Raw genomic sequence first — 22,125 nt, forward strand, 5'->3', positions numbered from 1 at the left:
CACATACGTCATTATTTATGAAATACTCATCGGTTTGGAGAATCAAGGCCACACTAAAAAAACACGACATATATGAAGTGACGAACATCTGTTTGGATGGATATTTTTTTTCTATCTGTCAATGATATGTTTACATTAAATGTTGTTTAAATATTTCGTGGTTTTTTTGCGAAAATCCAAAACCAAGTGAGATTAAAAACGTCGTGCCTTACATAACGGATTTTATTAATCGTAGGTGCAATAATGTAATGTGCAACTGTAAATGAAATTAAATTCCTAGGCATATAAGGTCGCTAATCGAAGATTTGTGTGTGTGTATCAAATTGTACTTGAATTTTGATAACCGGGAAACAGACCCTGAAACAGTGCTGAATACGGAGTTTTACCTGCATATCTGGAAAAATGCACACTAAATATGCAAACCAAATGCTGTTCTGATTATAAGAAGGTTTCAACTGACTACATGATCCCGTCCGTAGAACACACACAACTAGTCAAAACTAAAAATTAAAGTGATTTACAGGTAAAACCAATAAATTATATTTTTTTAAAGTTAACTAGAATTCCATTCATTATTGTTTTTTTTTAACTTGTTTGTTTTATTTATACTTATTCCAAGGATGGATCAGTATTAAGAATAATGTATTGACGTGTAAATCATAACATGATCATAACACATTTTTATGTTTATCATAAATAAAGTTAAGTTTATAACTTCTTTTCTAGCAAACCCTAAAATTTAGCCTCTGAAACTATATTATCCAGCCTAAACCCACATTTTAGAGTATTCAGAGTGTTTATGTGCCGTTTTTAAAAACTTACATTTACACTACATTTTTATATATTTCTTAGTGTAGATTTGTCTGTAGAATCCATTGGCGCCGACTTACGAGCGTTCCTCGTACGGCCGCTGCAGGCCCGGAGGCCGACTTACGAGAGCCGCTTGTGTCACCGCTCGGCAGCGCCATTTTTTATTTAGTTATTATTATTTTTCGCCCTTTTTGTTTCTTCTTACTATTATAATGTTTATAAATATCTTGCTTCTTGATTTGCGTATTTACTCATTTATTTTAGCGAATAACAAACAATTTTGTGTTGCCATGGAAACCACATATCACCAAAAATCAGCTGCGGTAAGGTAAACAAACAATTTAAAAAAAATGTTATTACTTATAAAAGTACACAACTTTTGATTTTTCTACGTAGGGAATCGATCGACCTTTATAATAGTAGTGTTATTTGGTGTCTGGATTAATCTTGGAATTTGTATATCAAGTTTACTTTCAAAATATTGTTTTTAAAATTTTTATTTTTATAATCTTTATATATATATATTTTTGTAGTTTAGAACTTTGACTATCCAATTAACACTTTTCTGTAGACAATTTTACTGTGAACAAAATGGTGAAAGAATTATTAATTTATTATCTAAGGTTTTCTTTCTATAGCAGTTAGAGTAAAAGTCTACAAATTCGGTAAAATTAATTGCCGCCAGAGGGTGCTGCAGGTAGCGGATTAATTCCTTCCCCAATGGGTTAAGGTATGAATAACATTTTCTGTAGGCCTAGCACATAACTGTTTGCTGCATCTGTCGGCTAGACCATTTAATTGACAGAGGTTACCCTATGCCAATATGGGCCAATAAACGGTAAAATATGGTTTGATATTAATTATTAAATATGATAAAATCAAGCCTTGAACATAGTCTGGCTTAAATAAAGGATTCTATTGGTACTGTATATTACTTTCATATTAGGATTTTTATTTTGGCATTTTTCTTTGATGTGTCAGTAGGCCTATGCGTGTATATTTTAATGACTTGAGATTACAAGATTATAAACATGTTGTTTAAAAATAGAACCAATACTTGAGTTATATTACATATTTATACTGTATTTTGTAATAATGCAGATCGTAGATACATAGATCATAATGCCGAAACTATTACCTAACCTTCTACAAATATAGAACGTAACAGTCAAATTAAGGAGCTACACTAAATATAATAAATATCTCTAAATGTGGCTAATTACCCATAATAAAACCGACAGCTATTGGACTATTCGCCCACCGTGGGAGGCGATTGAGGCTTTGACCCTGGCTTGGCTCGCCAATTACGAGATAATTGAGGAAATTTTGCCTAAGTTGCAGGACATTAACATCGGGTGTTTGGTATCTATTTTACTAAATAATTACTTGATCAGCATTGTAAGTGTTATTGAATTTACCTTTTGGGTCTGATGTTTGGAGTATCCAATCGATATCGATCGCCAATTAAACTTACCATCCGTTATGTATATTTACCGTCCTGTTAGTTAACAGTATAAGTGTGTTTTTTTTTTATCTACTTTCCGTACATATCCTATACTCTAATACGAACTATGCCTTTTTTGTCTGTCTGTCTGTAATATATATATCTAAATCCAGCGTAAGGATTTTGAGTTTTGGAACTAGGGACTTATAGCACTAAAAACGTGATTGGTGACAGCCACTACCTCAGGGAAATTTGTATTTCGCTACACAATCTCAAATAAAATATTTAACATTGACCTTTTGGTTTGCCAAGTAACTATGTTGGTTGAAGAAAATAACAAAGAAAAAGTAAACAAAAGACTTGTAACATGTTTTTATAACAAGCCATCCACCGTATACTGCAAATAAAAAAAAAATACAGTACATAGAGAAAAACACCAGTGCAAAGATTACACCACATTACACTGAAGTTTACTCGATATAGGGGAAAACAGTTCCAATCAAATACTGATTATTTTACTTGTCCCTCTCCCACAAAAACTTAATCCCTGAAGTACTGAGGCATCCCAAGTAAAATAAATACTTCTGGGGGTTTGGTATACACGAAATCATGGCGGGCTATGTAAAATATACAATTTGTTCAACCATACTATCTACGATACTCTTCCATGTATACACGAAATCATGGCGGGCTGTGTAAAATATACAATTTGTACAACCATACTATCTACGATACTCTTCCACGTATGCACGAAATCATGGTGGGCTATGTACAATAGACAAATTTGTACAACCATACTATCTACGATACTCTTCCACGTATGCACGAAATCATGGCGGGCTATGTACAATAGACAAATTTGTACAACCGTACTATCCACGATACTCTTCCATGTATACATGAAATCATGGCGGGCTATGTAAAATAGACAATTGCGTACATCCATACTATCCACGATACTCTTCCATGTATGCACGAAATCATGGCGGGCTATGTACAATATACAATTTGTACATCCATACTATCTACGACACTCTTCCATGTATGCACGAATGTACAAACTTGATTTTTATAGCTGATGATCAATATTGTGATGTTTCCAGAGGCCATAAACTACAGCGTGTAGCTTGAGTAATACAATGCATGATACTACTTTGGTAGTTGAAGAAAAATAGGGGACCTAGCCTTGCTCGGTTGTGGTTAATTGGTTTAATCGTTAAAACAATATCGTAAACAGACATTTTATAAATACGAAAAACATTATTATTACAAACCGTAGACATTTGATTGCTGAAATAATAACAACTCTGTATTGTAAAAGTATGCAAATGAACAAAAATAAGATACACATTTATGATGTAGTATAAGTATAAGTGCTACTCGCACAGACTTTATTCTCCTCTAGTCATTGAAACCCATCGTTCGACTTTTATGCTCACCAATGACAGCAGATAAAGAAATGATGTAAACAAAATCATATTAGTTTCAAAATGGCTTCTGACAACGATTTTCACCTTTTCGCATCTACAGTACTTCTAAATAAATTGAGATTCATTCTGCTTTTTCATTGGGATTTAGCATACGGTAATAGTTTTGTGTACAAATTGTATATTTTACATAGCCCGCCATGATTTCGTGTATACATGGAAGAGTATCGTAGATAGTATGGTTGTACAAATTGTATATTTTACATAGCCCGCCATGATTTCGTGTATACATGGAAGAGTATCGTAGATGGTATGGTTGTACAAATTGTATATTTTACATAGCCCGCCATGATTTCGTGCATACATGGAAGAGTATCGTAGATAGTATGGATGTACAATATTGTCTATTTTACATAACCCACCATGATTTCGACGTCGTTGCCCACGCATGATACCCGTTTCCTGTACAACCAGGTAATCGCGTTGAGTAAAGGACTATTCTTATCCGATAAATTAATTGTTAGCGTTGCAGCTACAATGAGGAAAACTCGAGACAAGATTTACAAGATTGAGGCGACGTGGGAAACTCTCCAAACAAAAAAAAAACTGCATGTATAAACGCCATGCTAACCGATAGCAGTTCTACTACAGTACGGTACTGTATTCGTACTGTGAATTGTACGGATGATGTTTTTGACCACTGGGGACATAAAAACGAGAAAATAAATCTGTGTAGGGTATTACCATGAGATCATGTGGTAATAGCTTATTCCCTATATGGGAAATTAGATAAAAACATATTAACCGATCATGTTTAGCACTTTAGGGCTAGTGGCATATTTTTGTTTTATATTTTATGATCCATACCGTTTCCGGCCTAATATTCGTACCAGATACTTGGGTTAAAATATTAATTTTCTTTCGTGAATTGACCTTACACTTTTGATGATTCTACATGCCTCTCCATGCCGACAGAACTAATAACCCACGTGTTGTCTAATTCCACGTTTCAATTCACTATGATCTCTTATGATTTAGTAAAGCCTGCAGTTTCAAGGCGAGCAACATGTTACGCTGTAGGGTGCTAATAAATCGTCTACAGACTGAAACCACAACCACTTACCCTGTCATTTGGCAATGTTTTATATAAAACAAATCAACACAATTTTACAAACCGCAGATGTATTATCTCTGCATTTGTTATTCGACGTAGTGGCCCCTTCCGATTAGTAGTAACTAGCAAGTAACTTAGTAATAACACTCCTTTGTTCCTTATTACACACCGAAGGTTATAATAGGTCTGTTTGTATTTTTTCAGAGTATCAATTAATTACTAAAGCCTGATAATTATGGCAATTTGAAATTAAATTGCATTTTCAACCATCAAATTAACCTTAATTATACGACTTCACTTCCCATTACATTCGCATCAGGTATTTATCACAAACCATCATCTGTACAATAAGTAGTTATTCGTTTTCCAAATAAATGCAAGTTTAACTGCTCAACACACATTTTTGCTAAATATTTTAGTTACATAAAGTACTATTGAGGAAATAAAACAAATACCAACCGTTCAAGAATTGTTTTTCTTTGTGAAGAAAAAAAGAGTCGGGTTTTGACAAGACATCTAACCTAACAGTAAAGCTTACTATAGTTCGGCCGCTTAGAAAGCGACCTCCTCCAGCATTGGTTTAGCATTAGCGCGCAGGTCGTTTTCTAAGCGGCCGAACTATAGTAAAATATACCATATTAAAGTATATATGTCTTATCTTTAGCCTAAACCGGCTTCAAGTTATACAATATGACGTGGGGTCAACAAGTACAATTCAAAGTCATTGTAACGTGAAAACTATGAATACTCCTATGTAGGTACGTTTAGGCCTCACTTTAAATCAATGACTGAGATTACTTTTCAATCAGCCGATAGTCCATACGACAGACTATGTTGATGCAGCTAAAGTCAACGGTCAGGGTTACTGTGTTCATGTCCAGACTACGACTACAAGATGACTTATAACGTCACCATCATAGCTAGTCTATCTCAATCACTTTAACCTTTTTACTTGCAGTCCTTGATGCTTCAAGATTGTCTACTTACAAGCAAGTATTTAATATGTTTACAGGAAAACAGAACCAACGCTTTCTAGGAGCATTCGACGTAAAATATAAATGAGCCAAGGTTAAATAAATGTATCTGTTTACTTGTAAACTCTAAAAACTAAAAACTTTAATAATGTATAATTTATTTTGCTTTAGCTTAAAATGTACAATAATATCGGTTAACTAAATTTGTTTGCTTTTCGTATTTACTTTTATAGAAGGCGTCGAGGAGGGACATGCTGTTTTTTCGCGGAACTAGATTGTTTAAAGTCATAACTGTATTTGTATCACTGTCATTTTATACTAAGCTATTAATACTTTACTAAAACACACTTTAATACCCTCCCTGTATCAGCAAACCTAAGTACTTGACCTTATGTAATTTAAATAGATTTATTTGAAAATCCAATCTGGCAAATGGAAATTCACTTAGTCTGCAGGTTTGCTGCGGCGGGGTATTAAAAAATCTATTATGATTAAGCAATCAAAATGGTGCAATTTAAAGTATTTGGAGCCAACAACAAAATTAGTTTGTATGATCAAAGATTACATATGCTACGCAAAAATTTTGCATAGCATATGTAATCTTTGATATGATAAATAGATGTAAGAAGTACTTGGAAGTTTCAAGTGTCCGAGCGTACGTGTGTGTACAAGTACTTTGACATGAACGAGCACGTGGTGTACAAGAATGCGCATCACATTCCGAGCGAACACATCACGTGAGTTTCCACAGAGTATGATTTGACCTTGGATTACAAGGGGTTATTACGTTTAATTACTCTATGGGCAAACGTGATTGTAGCCACTATTAACAGCCAATTACCGGAGAACATCTGTATTACAGGATGTAGTTATCGATGGCGTCTGCTTAATTTGCCCTTTATTGTGGAAATCCTTCTGTAATGATGCGTTCTTGTTTGGTTTTGGGAATTTAATTTGTTGTAGCGTGCGAAAATGTTCCAAAACAGTATAAGTGAATATCTGTTACAACATGCATCTGTAATCCATGGACGGTAAATATATGACAGGATTATTACTAGGGGAAAGATATTTAAGTCCAGTTAAAAGGCAAAATGAATGTAACGACTTAATTGTATAGAGAAACATTTTAAATAGAAATATATTATAATACTCATAATAATTTTCTAGGGTTAATAACAATTAATTAGTATTGCAGAATTAGTACACAGTTAGTGAATACAGTGCTCGCCTATTAAACAGAAGGTTTCCGGTTCGACCATGGTTCGACCCTGAGAAAAGTCAGAATCTTTTTGATGGCCCGAAACTGGGCCCAGCTGTCCGTGTGATTGTGTTCTTAAGCTTTCAGTAAGTGGTCCAGGATTAAGAACCAGCTGATCTTTGTCAGTAACAATCCTAGTGTGTGTTCGTTATAAATTACGGCAAACGTTTACTACTACTGTACGTACATGAGTTATTTTTCAAGTACGTGTGTCAGTAGAAGTGTGTTTGTTCCAGGGTCCGTTCCTGGAAACTATACGGAGCGACGCGTTCGCAGTGTGTGTTCCGTGCTCTTGTACATAGTGCCAATTAAATGTGTTTGTTCCAGAGTCCGTTCCTGGAAACTATCCGGAGCAACTTGGCGTTCGCAGTGTGTGTTCTGTGCTCTTGTACATAGTACCAATTAAATGTGTTTGTTCCAGAGTCCGTTCCTGGAAACTATCCGGAGCGACTTGGCGTTCGCAGTGTGTGTTCTGTGCTCTTGTACATAGTACCAATTAAATGTGTTTGTTCCAGAGTCCGTTCCTGGAAACTATCCGGAGCAACTTGGCGTTCGCAGTGTGTGTTCTGTGCTCTTGTACATAGTACCAATTAAATGTGTTTGTTCCAGAGTCCGTTCCTGGAAACTATCCGGAGCAACTTGGCGTTCGCAGTGTGTGTTCTGTGCTCTTGTACATAGTACCAATTAAATGTGTTTGTTCCAGAGTCCGTTCCTGGAAACTATCCGGAGCGACTTGGCGTTCGCAGTGTGTGTTCTGTGCTCGTGTACATAGTGCCAATTAAATGTGTTTGTTCCAGAGTCCGTTCCTGGAAACTATCCAGAGCGACTTGGCGTTCGTGGTGTGTGTTCCGTGCTCTTGTACATAGTGCCAATTAAATGTGTTTGTTCCAGAGTCCATTCCTGGAAACTATCCGGAGCGACTTGGCGTTCGCAGTGTGTGTTCCGTCCTCCTGTACTGCTAGAGATGTCAAGGTTCACATGGACGTCGCTCTCAACTCTGTCAACGCCAGTGCTATCATACACCCTCACAGCTGCTCTACCTCCGTACCTCTGCCATACACCGCTGGCGAGGTAGTCTCAATGTAGGTACCTGCACAAAAACACAAATAAACCTTACACTTTATACAGAGTGTCCCAGACCACCCGGCCGGCTTCTATAACACCAAAAAAACAGTAAATAGAAACCAATGGTCTGGGACACCCTGTATATTCACCATCCTCGATCAACTGAAGACAAATTTAAAATTTGTGTTCAATAACGCTTGAGTTCATTCGTGTTTCTAGTTTATACTGAGTTGATGTTACTAAATTATTATTATTGAGATATGTTAAATACCTATCGATTAAATCCTTGTCCACTGTTATGACATTCTATGATTGATTAATAGAAAAAAAATCGACAATTAACTCAAATTATATATTAACTCAAAATTGACAGTGTAACAAAATTAAAAGCTACAATGAAAAAGGCTGACAATGACATGTAGGGTTTCGTGCTGGTTGTAATAGGCTAAAATGATTAGGCCTAGATGAATAAAATAATTTCCAAATAAGTTGTAACGCACAATATTCCAACGATGAAATCAAATTTTAGCGTTGTTCAAAAGGTATGTCTAAAATGTCCACTAAATTTACTAATAGGTAAAAAGTAAAAGGTAAATGTTAAAAATAAAGTTCAAATTAGGTCTTCTTAAGGTAAAAATTTAAGATACTTATAAACAAATAATAGTATAAATAATGATTTATAATTTCATAGTTACATATGCCTTTGTATAAAAAACTTAATGCTCAGAAAGTAATGTTTGTAAAACATTCAGTTACGTGTGATGCTTTGATCGTTTCAGATTCATCATTATTGTTCTTCTAGTGATGATAGTTCTCAGCACGATATACGACTCTAGATGCAAAGAATCAGGTAAGAAATTACAACTACATTTGAATATACTAAATTATTTGTTTTTTAAGCTCTTTAAAAAGGTCTAGAGAGAAATTGAGACATTTTGTGTTTTGAGGGTCAAAAATGAGAAAACCCAATTTTTACCCCATAAAACCTCCCGTAAAACCCCGTTCCCATGGTTTGATCAGGCTGGTTCGCGAACTCATTCAAGTTTATCCCGCCTTACACCTTTAAACCAAATTTCATCAAAATCGAACAAAAATTACTCAAGTTATCGCGTTCACGTATGTATATATAAATATATATATACACATATATAACAATTTGAACGAATGGTGTTTTTGGCTCTGGGGACATCAAAATGAAAAAGTAAATCGGTCCCGGGCCTAGGTCTTACCGTGCCACCTACGGTAATAGCTACTTCCCTATAGGGAAATTCGCTAATAAATCGTTTGTGAAACTAAAAAATAAATATTTTAATAGTTTTTTAATCTATTAATATAAACTTGTACATTGTGTTTGCAGTGTTTGATATATTTTGTAGCGGGTACCTTCACTTAATGAAACCACCTCAAACATATTTTTATTCCGATCTTACGTGCATGTACATAATCCATAAGGAATATCATCATTAATTAATCAAGATCCTAACGATAATTGTCCTAAATAGTGTTTTAATATTTCCAGGAGGGCATATCTTAACCAACCTTATGTCCATTGTGCATACACCAATTATTAAACCAGTCTGCGTGACTACAAAGCAGCATGGTCGCTAGGAGCTAACATTGGTCAGATGGTGAACACCTCCACCACGACCGCTGCCATCACATGTTTGCCAAGTTTGAGCCTATATTTATTACTTGTATTTGTTATCCTCAGACCGCAACGGACTGCTAGCAGCATGGTCGCTAGGAGCTAACATTGGTCAGATGGTGGACACCTCCACCACGACCGCTGCCATCACATGTTTGCCAAGTTTGAGCCTATATTTATTACTTGCATTTGTTATCCTCAGACCGCAACGGACTGCTAGCAGCGTGGTCGCTAGGAGCTAACATTGGTCAGATGGTGGACACCTCCACCACGACCGCTGCCATCACATGTTTGCCAAGTTTGAGCCTATATTTATTACTTGTATTTATTATCCTCAGACCGCAACGGACTGCTAGCAGCATGGTCGCTAGGAGCTAACATTGGTCAGATGGTGAACACCTCCACCACGACCGCTGCCATCACATGTTTGCCAAGTTTGAGCCTATATTTATTACTTGTATTTGTTATCCTCAGACCGCAACGGACTGCTAGCAGCATGGTCGCTAGGACCTAACATTGGTCAGATGGTGGACACCTCCACCACGACCGCTGCCATCACATGTTTGCCAAGTTTGAGCCTATAATTATTACTTGTATTTGTTATCCTCAGACCGCAACGGACTGCTAGCAGCATGGTCGCTAGGAGCTAACATTGGTCAGATGGTGGACACCTCCACCACGACCGCTGCCATCACATGTTTGCCAAGTTTGAGCCTATATTTATTTCTTGTATTTGTTATCCTCAGACCGCAACGGACTGCTAGCAGCATGGTCGCTAGGAGCTAACATTGGTCAGATGGTGAACACCTCCACCACGACCGCTGCCATCACATGTTTGCCAAGTTTGAGCCTATATTTATTACTTGTATTTGTTATCCTCAGACCGCAACGGACTGCTAGCAGCATGGTCGCTAGGAGCTAACATCGGTCAGATGGTGGACACCTCCACCACGACCGCTGCCATCACATGTTTGCCAAGTTTGAGCCTATATTTATTACTTGTATTTATTATCCTCAGACCGCAACGGACTGCTAGCAGCATGGTCGCTAGGAGCTAACATTGGTCAGATGGTGAACACCTCCACCACGACCGCTGCCATCACATGTTTGAATGGTCTACGAGTGATCGCCATGCTCTGGGTCATCATTGGTCACCGCACGCTTCACTTATTAAGCTTTCCATCTCTACGATACCGTGCCATACCAGAGGTATGATCATTCATTCCATCTTCTTCTAGCACAGTCTTATTCTCATTTTCACTTGACTTTGTCCTACGTCCCGGTCTCAACAACTGTATACAGGCGCAAGTCTTACATTATCGTTGTTTATGATTTACACTAAATTTTGAACTATTCGAGTCATCCACGTTTTTTATATGTTTTGAGTTATTTTAAATTTTCCCCACCTCCTCAAACATAGTTTTTTGTCATATTTTACTGGTGCCATTAACAGTTTAAAATGATCTTTTTGAGGGTTGCTTATTCGAGCCATCAGCTTTCAGAATGACAAAGTCAAAACGATATATGGGCGATGATTTTGCTAACAGTAATAGGCCTAAACAATGTTCAATAAAATTCAAAACGAAATTTTCTAGAAGAAAATTTTGCAGTTAAAATTAACATAACACGATGAACCACTTGATTTGTTTTCTCAAAGTGCTATCGCTCTTGCTGATACAAAACTCGGAGTGCCTAAAAAGTAACGTTAAAAGTAGCTCTTAGAGACACTGAGCCAGCTCGTGTTGTGGTTAGAGCGCGGGACATCGGTCCCAAAGGTCCCGGGTTCAAATCGTGCCAAATCACCAATGGAATTTATCGAAGTGATAATGCCGCAACCACTATGAAGTACTGTACTGTGAAAAACGACCCCGGGCTCGCGCCTAGCGTCCTAGGACAATCAAAGTACGATACATGAGCAATTTCAAACGTCTAACTCGATTGATAAGTACGATTTCTTGTACTGAATCATGTAAAAGATAGACTTTAAACTTAATTATTAGTTTACACAGTCAAATTCCAAACTCCTTACAGTACCTAGTTGGTGTTTGTTAAAACATTTGATCACAAAACTTATTCAATAATTGTCTTTACTGTCTCTACTGTCAGATTGTGGCCGTATATTCTGTTTCATTATTTGAAAAAACCGCATGTTATCTTAAGGTCTTTTTTCAAATTTTGAGAAGTATCGATGGGATCATAGTGATTAGGATCTCCAGTTTTCAACAAATAATATTTTATATAGAAATTGTTGATCTCAGGGAAGAAGTTAAAACTTCACTCAATGAGATAAAGAAGGAAGAACCACAGAATTCTCAAATTCAAAAGCTTGCGATAACGTCAGCGACCACTGTGGTCGCTGGATAACGTTATTGATTTGAGCTTATCTGATCCTGTACAGTTTACATGCACCTGTTGGCCTTCCTAGTCCAAGCTCCAACGGCTAATTATCACAGTTCAGGCCATTAATCAAAACGAAAATCTACCTTTTTATGTGAGCGAAACCTGTTTGACCGTTCGAAATCATATTTACACATTTTATCCTGATAAGCGTTAGTACTATGTAATTAAATTTTATTATTATCTATTGAGAATTATTGGTTTTAGCGAATTTCTCATATAGGAATAAGCTATTACCGTAGGTCTCATGGTAAGACCTGGACCCGGGAGGCCGGGACCGATTTAATTTTTGGTTTTGAGGTCCCCAGAGGCCAAAAACAACATCCGTTCAAATTCATATATAAATTGTGTCCCGTAAGTAAACAACTAAACTCTAGAAAATGGTTCTATGGTTCAAAATAAAGAGAAAATCAAGAAAAACATTTTTTTACATAATCGCGTCGTTAATCAGGTTTATAACCATCTTGTTTTTTTCACATAAATATTTTTATCTTTGCATTTTTTTAACCAACCATATGAAACTTGGTATTTATGTTGAGGTAAAACAGACCAACGTTAAAAATGTATCTTAATCCAAATAAAAATATCGAAATGGTGGCCATTTTTATTTTTACATTAAAATTATTAAAAATGGCAAATTTTATGAAATAATTTAAATGGCCACCATTTTGATATTTTTATTCGGATTAAGATATTGTTTTATTAAATGGTGGGTTTGAAACCATTTTAAGGCATTTTGACAGCACACATTGTCTCTTTTGCATACTGACCCAGTTGCAAGGCACAGGGTTACGGCTAGTACTGTAAAATAGTAATGTAGCATAACCTATCTTCTCTTTAACCCTGTAAATTATTCCATGGTTAAACCTTATCTGTAAATATTTTATCAGTAAATTTCGTAGTGAAATAGTGAAATTTGTACTTGTAAAATTTAATGATAAAACCAATAACTGTGTAATTTATAGGTTTGAATTTTTAGAAGCGTAACAGTCTTTAATTATTACACGCTCGCGTCCCAATGTTAATAGAGTTATGAGAACAATTTGATAGACAGGGGCCAGACTCTATTAAATAAAAAAAATTGTTTCTTTATTCAAACATAGTGTTATATATATAATCATCAATTATAATTGAAGATTTGTTTATCACATATTGGTATTGAGAAATGGCTGTGAGCCTATCCGCTATAATTATTCTACAAAGTAAATTCAGGGGGGGGGCTGATCAATTGTTTTTAATGTTTTGACTATTTTTAAAGCTTTCATCAACCATAACACTTGGCATGTTTCACATCTTTGTAACCGTAAGTTTGTCACTTTCAATGATAATAAATTAAATGTATTACGTATGTATCACGTATTATGTGTATTATGTATCACGTATTTAGCCGCGTTGTGTCCAGATTATTTTCACAATCAAGCAGCAGATATTTTAAAACTAGGAATTCGTCACCATCATTTCCTCATTATTACCACACTCACATTAGAGTCATTCGAGTCTTTTCAGTGTTTGCCAAGAACTTATCGCAATGTTCCAATTATCTGACCAATCATGTCTCGGAGTCATTGCAGAGGTGATATCAGTCGGGGCTTTTGAGATAGATTGAACAATGCAGCGATAAAAGAGCAAATAATGTCAGTTTAAAGTTTTTTTACTGCTCAGAATAGATGTTATTTAATGAGAAATATACACTAGGTCATCTTGGCGTGGATTTAGACAATATATTGACTTAGTGCTGAAACTGGTCCTAAAAAATGTTTTCCTAAGAACTTAAAATAGAAACATAAAATAACATAAGCTACATTATTGTGGTTCCTTAAACTTATAGGATAAGACTGTGATAGAATAAGACCAAATAGTTCTAAATTTATCTTGTCAATATCCGTCAGTGAATAAACATGCTAATAATGGGTTAGTACAAACTATCCAACCCCGACAATAAAATCTAAATAGATTAAACAGTTTCTCTGCACCGACGAACCAAATAACAAGAAAACGGGTGTATATTGTGATGTTATATTATTTAATTGGACTTTTCCAACGTGTCTTGTGTTTTAAACTACACAACGTTTTTGGAGGTGGATATACGTTGTAAATAGTTGTTTTTTTTTCAGCAAAAAGTGTTTGTGACTGGCCAACTTTTGAGGGTCAATTTAGTTTAATGAAGCGTTAGTATATTTTCACTTGATAACGGGAGGAGTTTATCCACCTCCAGAAACGTTGTGTAGTTTAAAACACAAGACACGTTGGAAATTAATTAAATAATATAACATGATAAATACCAACGTCGTTATGAATTTTAAAACTCTGTATATTGTGATCCTTTAAGCTATATACCGTACGCCATTGATTGTAATCAATATTACTCAAATTACTTCAATTTCACTCAAATCAAATATCTCGGAGTTATAGAATAGAAAGTAAAACACTTTTACAAGTTGTTTGTAAACGTCATGAAAACAAGGGTGAATCAAATTATTACATCACAGATAAATTATAGATTGTTTTCCCTAAAAAACAATACAGACTTCTACATTTTGAGGATAGATGAGAATGAGATGTACTTTATACACCTGCAATCCAGTTTAAATTTCTAATACGTTGTATGAATTATTTATTTGATCTCCCTTCAGATACTAAGTTGTTGAAAGGCAACACGTTTTGCACGTAAATCTAAATAGTCTTCATTAGTTATTACTGTCGGATCATTACCCGGTTATGGTTATATCAGTTGTATGTTGTGTGAAGGATTACTGGATTACTACACGCTAATGGGATTGCCTAAATTACAGCAGAATGTGCGAAGGTTAGCTCATAAAACGTTTGACCCCTTTCAAGTTCGACGTTTTACAAATGATACAGGAGGGTTTTGTTTGTTTTTTATTACACTCAAGATCTGTAGATTTTGATAGCCAAATTAAGTTGACCACATCTTTATAGCTTCATTGCTCTAAATACTCATCATATATTCAATTAACATTCATGGGTGACATCAATAGTACGCTAAGTGGGCAATTCCAGTGTAGCTATTAGGTTTGATAATTTAGGACGAAACAACACTTGCATAGTTTTGTGTAATCACATTTTGCAGATGGCTAATTTAAATAGGTTTTAAGAGATATCCTATACTCTAATACGAGCCATTTCTGTTTGTTTGTCTGTCTGTCTGTCTCTCTGTCTGTCTGTAAGATATATCTCGAAATCCAGCGGAAGGATTTTGACTACATTTTGGAATTAGAGATTTATAGCCATATAACGTGATTGGTGACAGCCACTACCTCAGGAAAATTCTTATTTTGCTACACAACTCAGTTGAAAATGAAAATTTAAAAATGTACTAGGTGTACAATGCAGTTGTCTGCTTGCAATATTGAGCGGAGCTAGCATATTAATGCCATACTTTACTAAAGTCAATGCTACATTTGTTTGTCTTAAAGAGATATACAGGGTGTCCATAAAAAACGTTTCAGAACTTTGGGAAATGAATCATCATACTAAAAGGAAGGAAAACGTTTATGTGAAGGTATGTCCGAAAATGCATATTTACCCTGTTATCCGCCATTTTGTTTTTATACAAAAATATTTTTATCTGTGAAGTTTTTCATTTGATAATTATGAAATTTAAGTAACCATGTTAACATATACAAAACCTATTATAGAAAAAATAATAAAGTTGTTTTGATTGTAAATTTCAAGATGGCGGCCGTTTGAATTTGTATAATTAATTTAAATAACTCGAAAACGGCTAATTCTAAATGTCAAGAATTTATTTAGCATTTTTAATTCCCTATCAAACGATACCAAGATTAAAATATCGGACAAAAGATAAATGAAATATAACGGTTTTTGTGTAAAAATAAGGCAAAGTTAGTCGGGGAACCAACCTTAATTTTGCCTGGTCTAACAGCTAAAAAACGTTCTATTTTAGTTATCTTTTGTCCGATATTTTTGATCTTGGCATCGTTTGATAGGGAATTAAAAATGCAAAAAAATGTATTCTTAACATTTTTCATAGAATTGGCCGTTTTCGAGTTATTTAAATTTTAAAATTCATACGGTGGCCATGTTGAAATTTATCATCGGAAAAACTTTATTATTTTTCTATAACAGGTCTTGTGTATGTTAACATGGTTACCAAATTTCATAATCATCGAATGAAAAACTTCACAGATAAAAATATTTTTGTATAAAAAACAAATGGCGGATAACTGGGTAAATATGCATTTTCGGACGTACCTTCACTGATACTTTTTTCTTCCTTTTAGTATGAGGATTCATTTCCCAAAGTCCTGAAACGTTTTTTATGGACACAGTACTTGCAGTACAATTTGGTTCACATAAATGGAATGTCTATTTGTAGTATTTAAAGTAAATTATAAGTCTAGTTCACGTAAATGAATTGTCTACTTGCAGTACCGGTATCCTAAGTTAATAGTTAATTTTATTCACATAAATAAAGTGCCTATTTGCAGTATCCAAAGTCAATGGTACGCACCTGCGGTAGTAAAATAGCATTAGCATCTAAAGTGGAGAAGAAGTACTACGTGCATACGAACAGAGTTGGGGTTTGCATGGAACAAAATTTTGTAGAAGTCAAAGAGCCCAGCAGTATGTGGGCTATTAATACTGATTCAATCAAATTATTCACTCAAATCACTATTAGATTTATAGAATTGTAAAATAACTAAGAATATTTGCAGTGGTTTTCTTTCCTTTAATAATCTTCCAAGATTAACAATCTGGGTAGTATTTGATTTTTTAGACATAATTAGTTTTAATCGAGACCTAGACTCGTACATTTGCAACAGCAAACACTTTGAATACCATTTAATAAAACATTTAAATAGGTACACTAATTTTGCTACAGATTTTTTCCCAATAAAGATACAAAAAAAAATTAAATGCAAGAACTGTAGCTAATTTTAAGGGCTACAATGTGGTTTGTAATAAAATCCATGTTGATATTTGAAATTTTTTAGATAACAGCTTTTGAAGCTTCAAAAAGTTTGAAAATGCATAACATAAGTAAAAAGTTAGAAAAAGGGCTGAAACCAGAGTTTTTTGAAAGCTCATTTAGCAATTAAAGTGTTATAAAAATTCCAGCCCCTACGAAATTCCACCTCTTTGCAGTGAAAAGCAAGTAGTTCAAATGTCTATTTGTTGTTTGTTTTTGAACACCCTGTAAATAGGGATTAAAAAATTAAAACTTTTCCACTAAAATACTCAGGACTCAAAGACCTTTAAAATGACGTTATAACACGACCCCCCTTTACATTTGCAAATTTCCCAAAAACCACCCCACCCCCCAAAATCTGCTTTTTGGGGTTTAAAAATAATTCAGCTGAATTCCTTGGGGTCAAAATAGAGGGTTCCAGTTACAATTAGGTTTCTATTTGCTTTCATATTGGAGCTATGGAAGCCACAGGCCTGGGACAACCTGTATATTCACCATCCTCGATCATTTTCTGAAGACAATTTAAAGTGTAAATTTTATTTTCCTCCGTCATGACGGTCATCATACTGTACTTCTGTGCCAATGAATAACGCTCTAAATTTAGCAATAATTTTTTTTAGCATAACTTTGATTCCATGACATGCAGATGTCATTTGTCTCAGCCTTATCAATTACATAAAGTGTTCAATATAATTTATCTTCGGAATGTTAGGTGTAGTGGAAAGTGGATATACTTGTAGTGAAGCTGGCTATTATTCTTGAAATGAGGGACCTCGTTCATATGGTCATGCGGCTTCATTGGCAACAAATAATGCAAATGACAAAGCAATGCTGCATTTCCAAAAAGCAAATATTGTAAATAGTTATGTAAATAGTGACGTTTACATGCATTGTTGTTAATCAACGTATCTTAGAAAGGATACGGATATCTAGTTCCAAAGGAACACGACCTTTCTGTCATGACAGTAACTGCTTAAATGGTAATTACTCTTTGTGAAATCTATAATATTAAAACGAAACAGTGTTTTTTTTATTTCACGATTCTGAATCAACCACTCGACGGATTTTCATTATTTTTGTGTTGAAAGAAAGGTAATTTTGAGAACTAGGGAATGTCGAAGCCATAATTTTAGTTTAGGGTCCCAGTTTTTTTAGAAATTAAGTTTTAATGTTTAAAAAGTCTAGCAGACGCTAAGATTCTAAACTAGCTTTTGGCATAAAATAATTTGCTTAACATAACAGCTGTAAACATTCAGCTTTTGTGTCAAAAATTCAGCATTTGGATAAAAATGTAAAGACATACTTAGGGTTGACTTATTTATACTATGTGTAATGCTAATCATTGATACTTCAATTCTTCTGTAAGAGGATGATAGATTAATCAAATATACATAGTAAAATACTAGGATGTTCAAATTATTTTTTAAAGCAATTTTTGTAATCTTCGATTTGTTTTAGAGCAATATAATTTGTTTTAACTAACAGCTGGTTAAATATAAACTATGGAACTATGAGGTTATTTTATTTACTCTTATTTTGTCATTGATTATAGGAAATAGGTAAGATTAGTAGTGATAATTAGGCCACAGTTTAAAATAGTTTAGACCAAAATTAATTAAACCACAGTACAAATCGAGGCTCTGTACAGGAGTCTTAATAAAAAAGGATAAATGCATATTATTTTACTGCTCCACTTTTCAAGGAATGATTAGAAAAATAACAATGTTAACATGTTTTAATTCTTCATGGTAGCTTTTTTTTACAATTAATGTTTGTCTGCTTTAACTTTGTTTGGATTAGGCCCGGAAATATTGGTGTCATAAAGAGAAGATAAAGAATAATCAGGAATCACGATTTTAAATTACCACCACAACCTCAGTCGGGTTTTATACAAAGATAAACAAATGGATGACATAGATTGAACACAACGTCAACATTGACCTAGGATACTGCAATTAGACAAACCATTCTTTTATGAAATCGTGTTCAGTGTGGTTACGTTTGGGGGTGCCTATATCAGCGCCACCAAACGTGAAAATATCACTTTTATTTCAACTATGAATATATTGTAGTTTAAATTAACTAATATGGGAAATCACGATGTACATTTATTCAATGAGGGTGGGTAATTATCAAGGATGGAACTGATAACAGTATGGATTATTAACATAGATACGTCAATAACTTTACTAGCGTGTTTACTTTTTAAATTCCTTCAACATGTGACCAGTTATTTTTTTCAAATGAATGTTATTTGAACCAAACAGCTGTTTCAAAACAAACTGTTATTGTTTTAACTTTTCTTTGTTTACACTTATTTATTAAAACGTTTCTATTACCTCGCTTTCTTTTAGCAATTAATGCAGTGAAATTGATATAAAGGATAGATGTGACGATTAGTTTTGATGTTAGGACACCACAGTTAAATTATGTGTACTGTGAATTTTATTGGATATTATCGTTTTATTTTAGGTCGTTTATATTCAGACCTACTGGAAATTGTGTATAGTGGTTGTATTGTGGTGATAATAATTAATTATGGAAGAGGCAGATATGCTATGGAAGGTGGTATCGTTGACTAGGTCTATACACTTCTCACTATTAACTTTCTCTACTGTAGGCTACTTATAATCAGTGTGCGTCTGTGCGAATCGGCTGCAAATCTCACTGCAACGCTTTTCACATCGTAAAAATTGCAGGATTGCTGTTTTATTGTAAAATTATCGGATTTAAAATGCATATCGTAAAGGCCTATGATGGAATAAAAACATATTTGGTCACACAACATTTGTTTACAAGATGATTTTTCACATTAAAACTGCAAGTAACTTTGTTTTTATATGTGTAAACTAGCTGATCTGAATTGTACACGGTTTTAACTGTCTACTGAATTCCCGTACGTAGGACGGGCTAACACCTCGTTTGTTTTATAGTCGAAGTGTATACGGTAGTGTTATTTTCACAAATCTCATTTAAGGCCAACCAAGTGGGCCACGGTCCGTAATAGGCCTCTGAAAAACAACTGTCAAAATGTACGTACTATTTTAGGCAAGGGTTCTGTGTTTGGATGTTATTAGACACGATAAGAGCACAATGAACTTCTTCTGCAGATGAATAATCCATTGGTTAAGAGAAATGTAAGCCGAATTAATAAATGTCACAATCCAAGGGCATTAAAATGGCTCTGGCCTGCACTTTTTTGTAGTACAGTATTGATTTTCGGCATTTTGTTTATGTTACTATTTGGGTAAATTACCGGTGCACTTTGACAAACTTCTTTTAGAGATAAATTAAATGATTTTTGTTGCTAGTAAACATGTACAACCCTTTTCGTTACTTTAATAACATTCTAAGGCTCTATAAGGCTCTATTGTGTTTTCACTAAGCTGAATGAATACATCGAAGTAACATCTCTAAAAAGTCTGCAATAAATTGCAATTTTTGCAGATTAATGACTTTCTAAATTATGCACATATTTCTTCATAAAAATTATTAAACAATTAATCCACTTGCTGTAAACCACTATTAATTTAACAAAATATAGAAACGGCTCATGGACAACGTGCCCTTCTGCCCTTCTGCACTTGTATTATTTTGTATTAGTATTACCATTGACTGTAAAGTTAACGGTATTACACAATCGAAATCTTTTCCAATACCGTAATTGAAAACATGAACGAAAATAATCTCATGAACCTATGATGATCGGTCTTGAATAATGTGACAAAATATCGGCATAAGTGGTCAAAAAGGCAGACACCAACCCGTACAATAGATATAAGATAATTCGATAAGAAATTATTTTAAGAGTTATGTAATATTAAGATATTCCAATGATTCCTTAATTGAACGTTATATTGCAAAACATGATATGATGCAGAACAAGTAAATTTTAAAATCAGAAAATTAGATTGGTTTCTACATGTAAAGGGAATCTACACGGTTCAACAATGTTGATCAGTCTCAATCTTTATTAAACATCTGGCTTAAATGTTCCTACAATGTGCTATAGGTAAATGTGCTAAATAGTTTTGTTAAAATTTCTCTGTAAGGAAGTTTTTAAATATTACAAATTCATATTAAGAACAATAAATTTGTGTCAAATTTGTGTTGACTATGGAATGAGACCACTACTCATTTTACAATGACACCAAACCAGGATATAATTTAGGTGTAAATATGCGATCTAACTCTAGTTAAACAACCAATGACATTTCCTTGGTCATGCTTAGCGAAGTAAGGTAACATTCTGGACTTTAGTAGTTTTTTGTCTATTAAAAACTGCATTTCCATTGGATATTAAGTAAACCAGTAGGTGATTGGTAGTTGGTACATATTTCCTCAAGTGATCAGAATGAGTGGAGGTGAACCGGTTTTAAAGTTCTCTTTCTGGGTGTTGGAATAAAGTTGTATCTCTAGCCTACTCAGTAGGCCTACTGCATGATTGGTTTTACATAAAACTAGAAAACAAAAATCGACAGTAATTATTCTTTTAGTTACATTTATACTTTTAGTTAGTATGGCTGTGCGAGGGAATAATATGACGTGAAGTACGCGTACACAAATATTACACCAACCAAATAATATTTTTCACCACACTATGATGTTATTAGCTGTTTTACATACGTTAATTAGAGGCTGAAAGTTACGTTTTGTTGGCCATGCCAGCTGTCATCGTCATTTGGGGACCGAGCAGGTTTTTACATCCCTAGGGCCGCAAAATCTGCTGACCGCTTGCATATTAAATACACAATCAGGATCCATTTATTTTCACCGTTGCCTAGCAACTGTTTATTATTATTTTTGCTGATTTCTTAAATTACTTCTTCACATAACATTAAAGTTGAGTTGACTATCAGTGTGCATTACTTATTATTGTGTATAGTAGTAGTGTGGTGAAAAATAGTGTTCGTACCACGGGTCGCAATGGTTTTGCAGCTCTCGATCGTTTTAAGCTCTCCCGACTTCGTCTCGAACTTAAAAACTATCTCGAGCCGGCAAAATCTCATTTTCGGCCCTAGGTGCGAAATGTACTAT

General features: G+C 34.5%; 1 protein-coding gene across 1 annotated transcript in view; it reads left to right on the plus strand.

Moving 5' to 3' along the window:
• Positions 1–22,125, plus strand: part of LOC128984124 (nose resistant to fluoxetine protein 6-like) — a 67,182-nt gene that overhangs the window by 26,201 nt on the left and 18,856 nt on the right. The window contains exons 4-11 of the mRNA XM_054403410.1: positions 7,919–8,109; positions 8,872–8,942; positions 9,804–9,890; positions 9,940–10,035; positions 10,212–10,298; positions 10,348–10,443; positions 10,620–10,706; positions 10,756–10,946. Coding sequence (XP_054259385.1) covers positions 7,919–8,109; positions 8,872–8,942; positions 9,804–9,890; positions 9,940–10,035; positions 10,212–10,298; positions 10,348–10,443; positions 10,620–10,706; positions 10,756–10,946 — 906 coding nt within the window. The remainder of the gene's footprint in view (positions 1–7,918; positions 8,110–8,871; positions 8,943–9,803; positions 9,891–9,939; positions 10,036–10,211; positions 10,299–10,347; positions 10,444–10,619; positions 10,707–10,755; positions 10,947–22,125) is intronic.

The sequence above is a fragment of the Macrosteles quadrilineatus genome, unplaced genomic scaffold (genome assembly GCF_028750875.1).
Source record: "Macrosteles quadrilineatus isolate MER2022 unplaced genomic scaffold, UCM_ALF_1.0 Scaffold_2__2_contigs__length_208266976, whole genome shotgun sequence".
Taxonomy (NCBI): Eukaryota; Metazoa; Arthropoda; class Insecta; order Hemiptera; family Cicadellidae; genus Macrosteles; species Macrosteles quadrilineatus.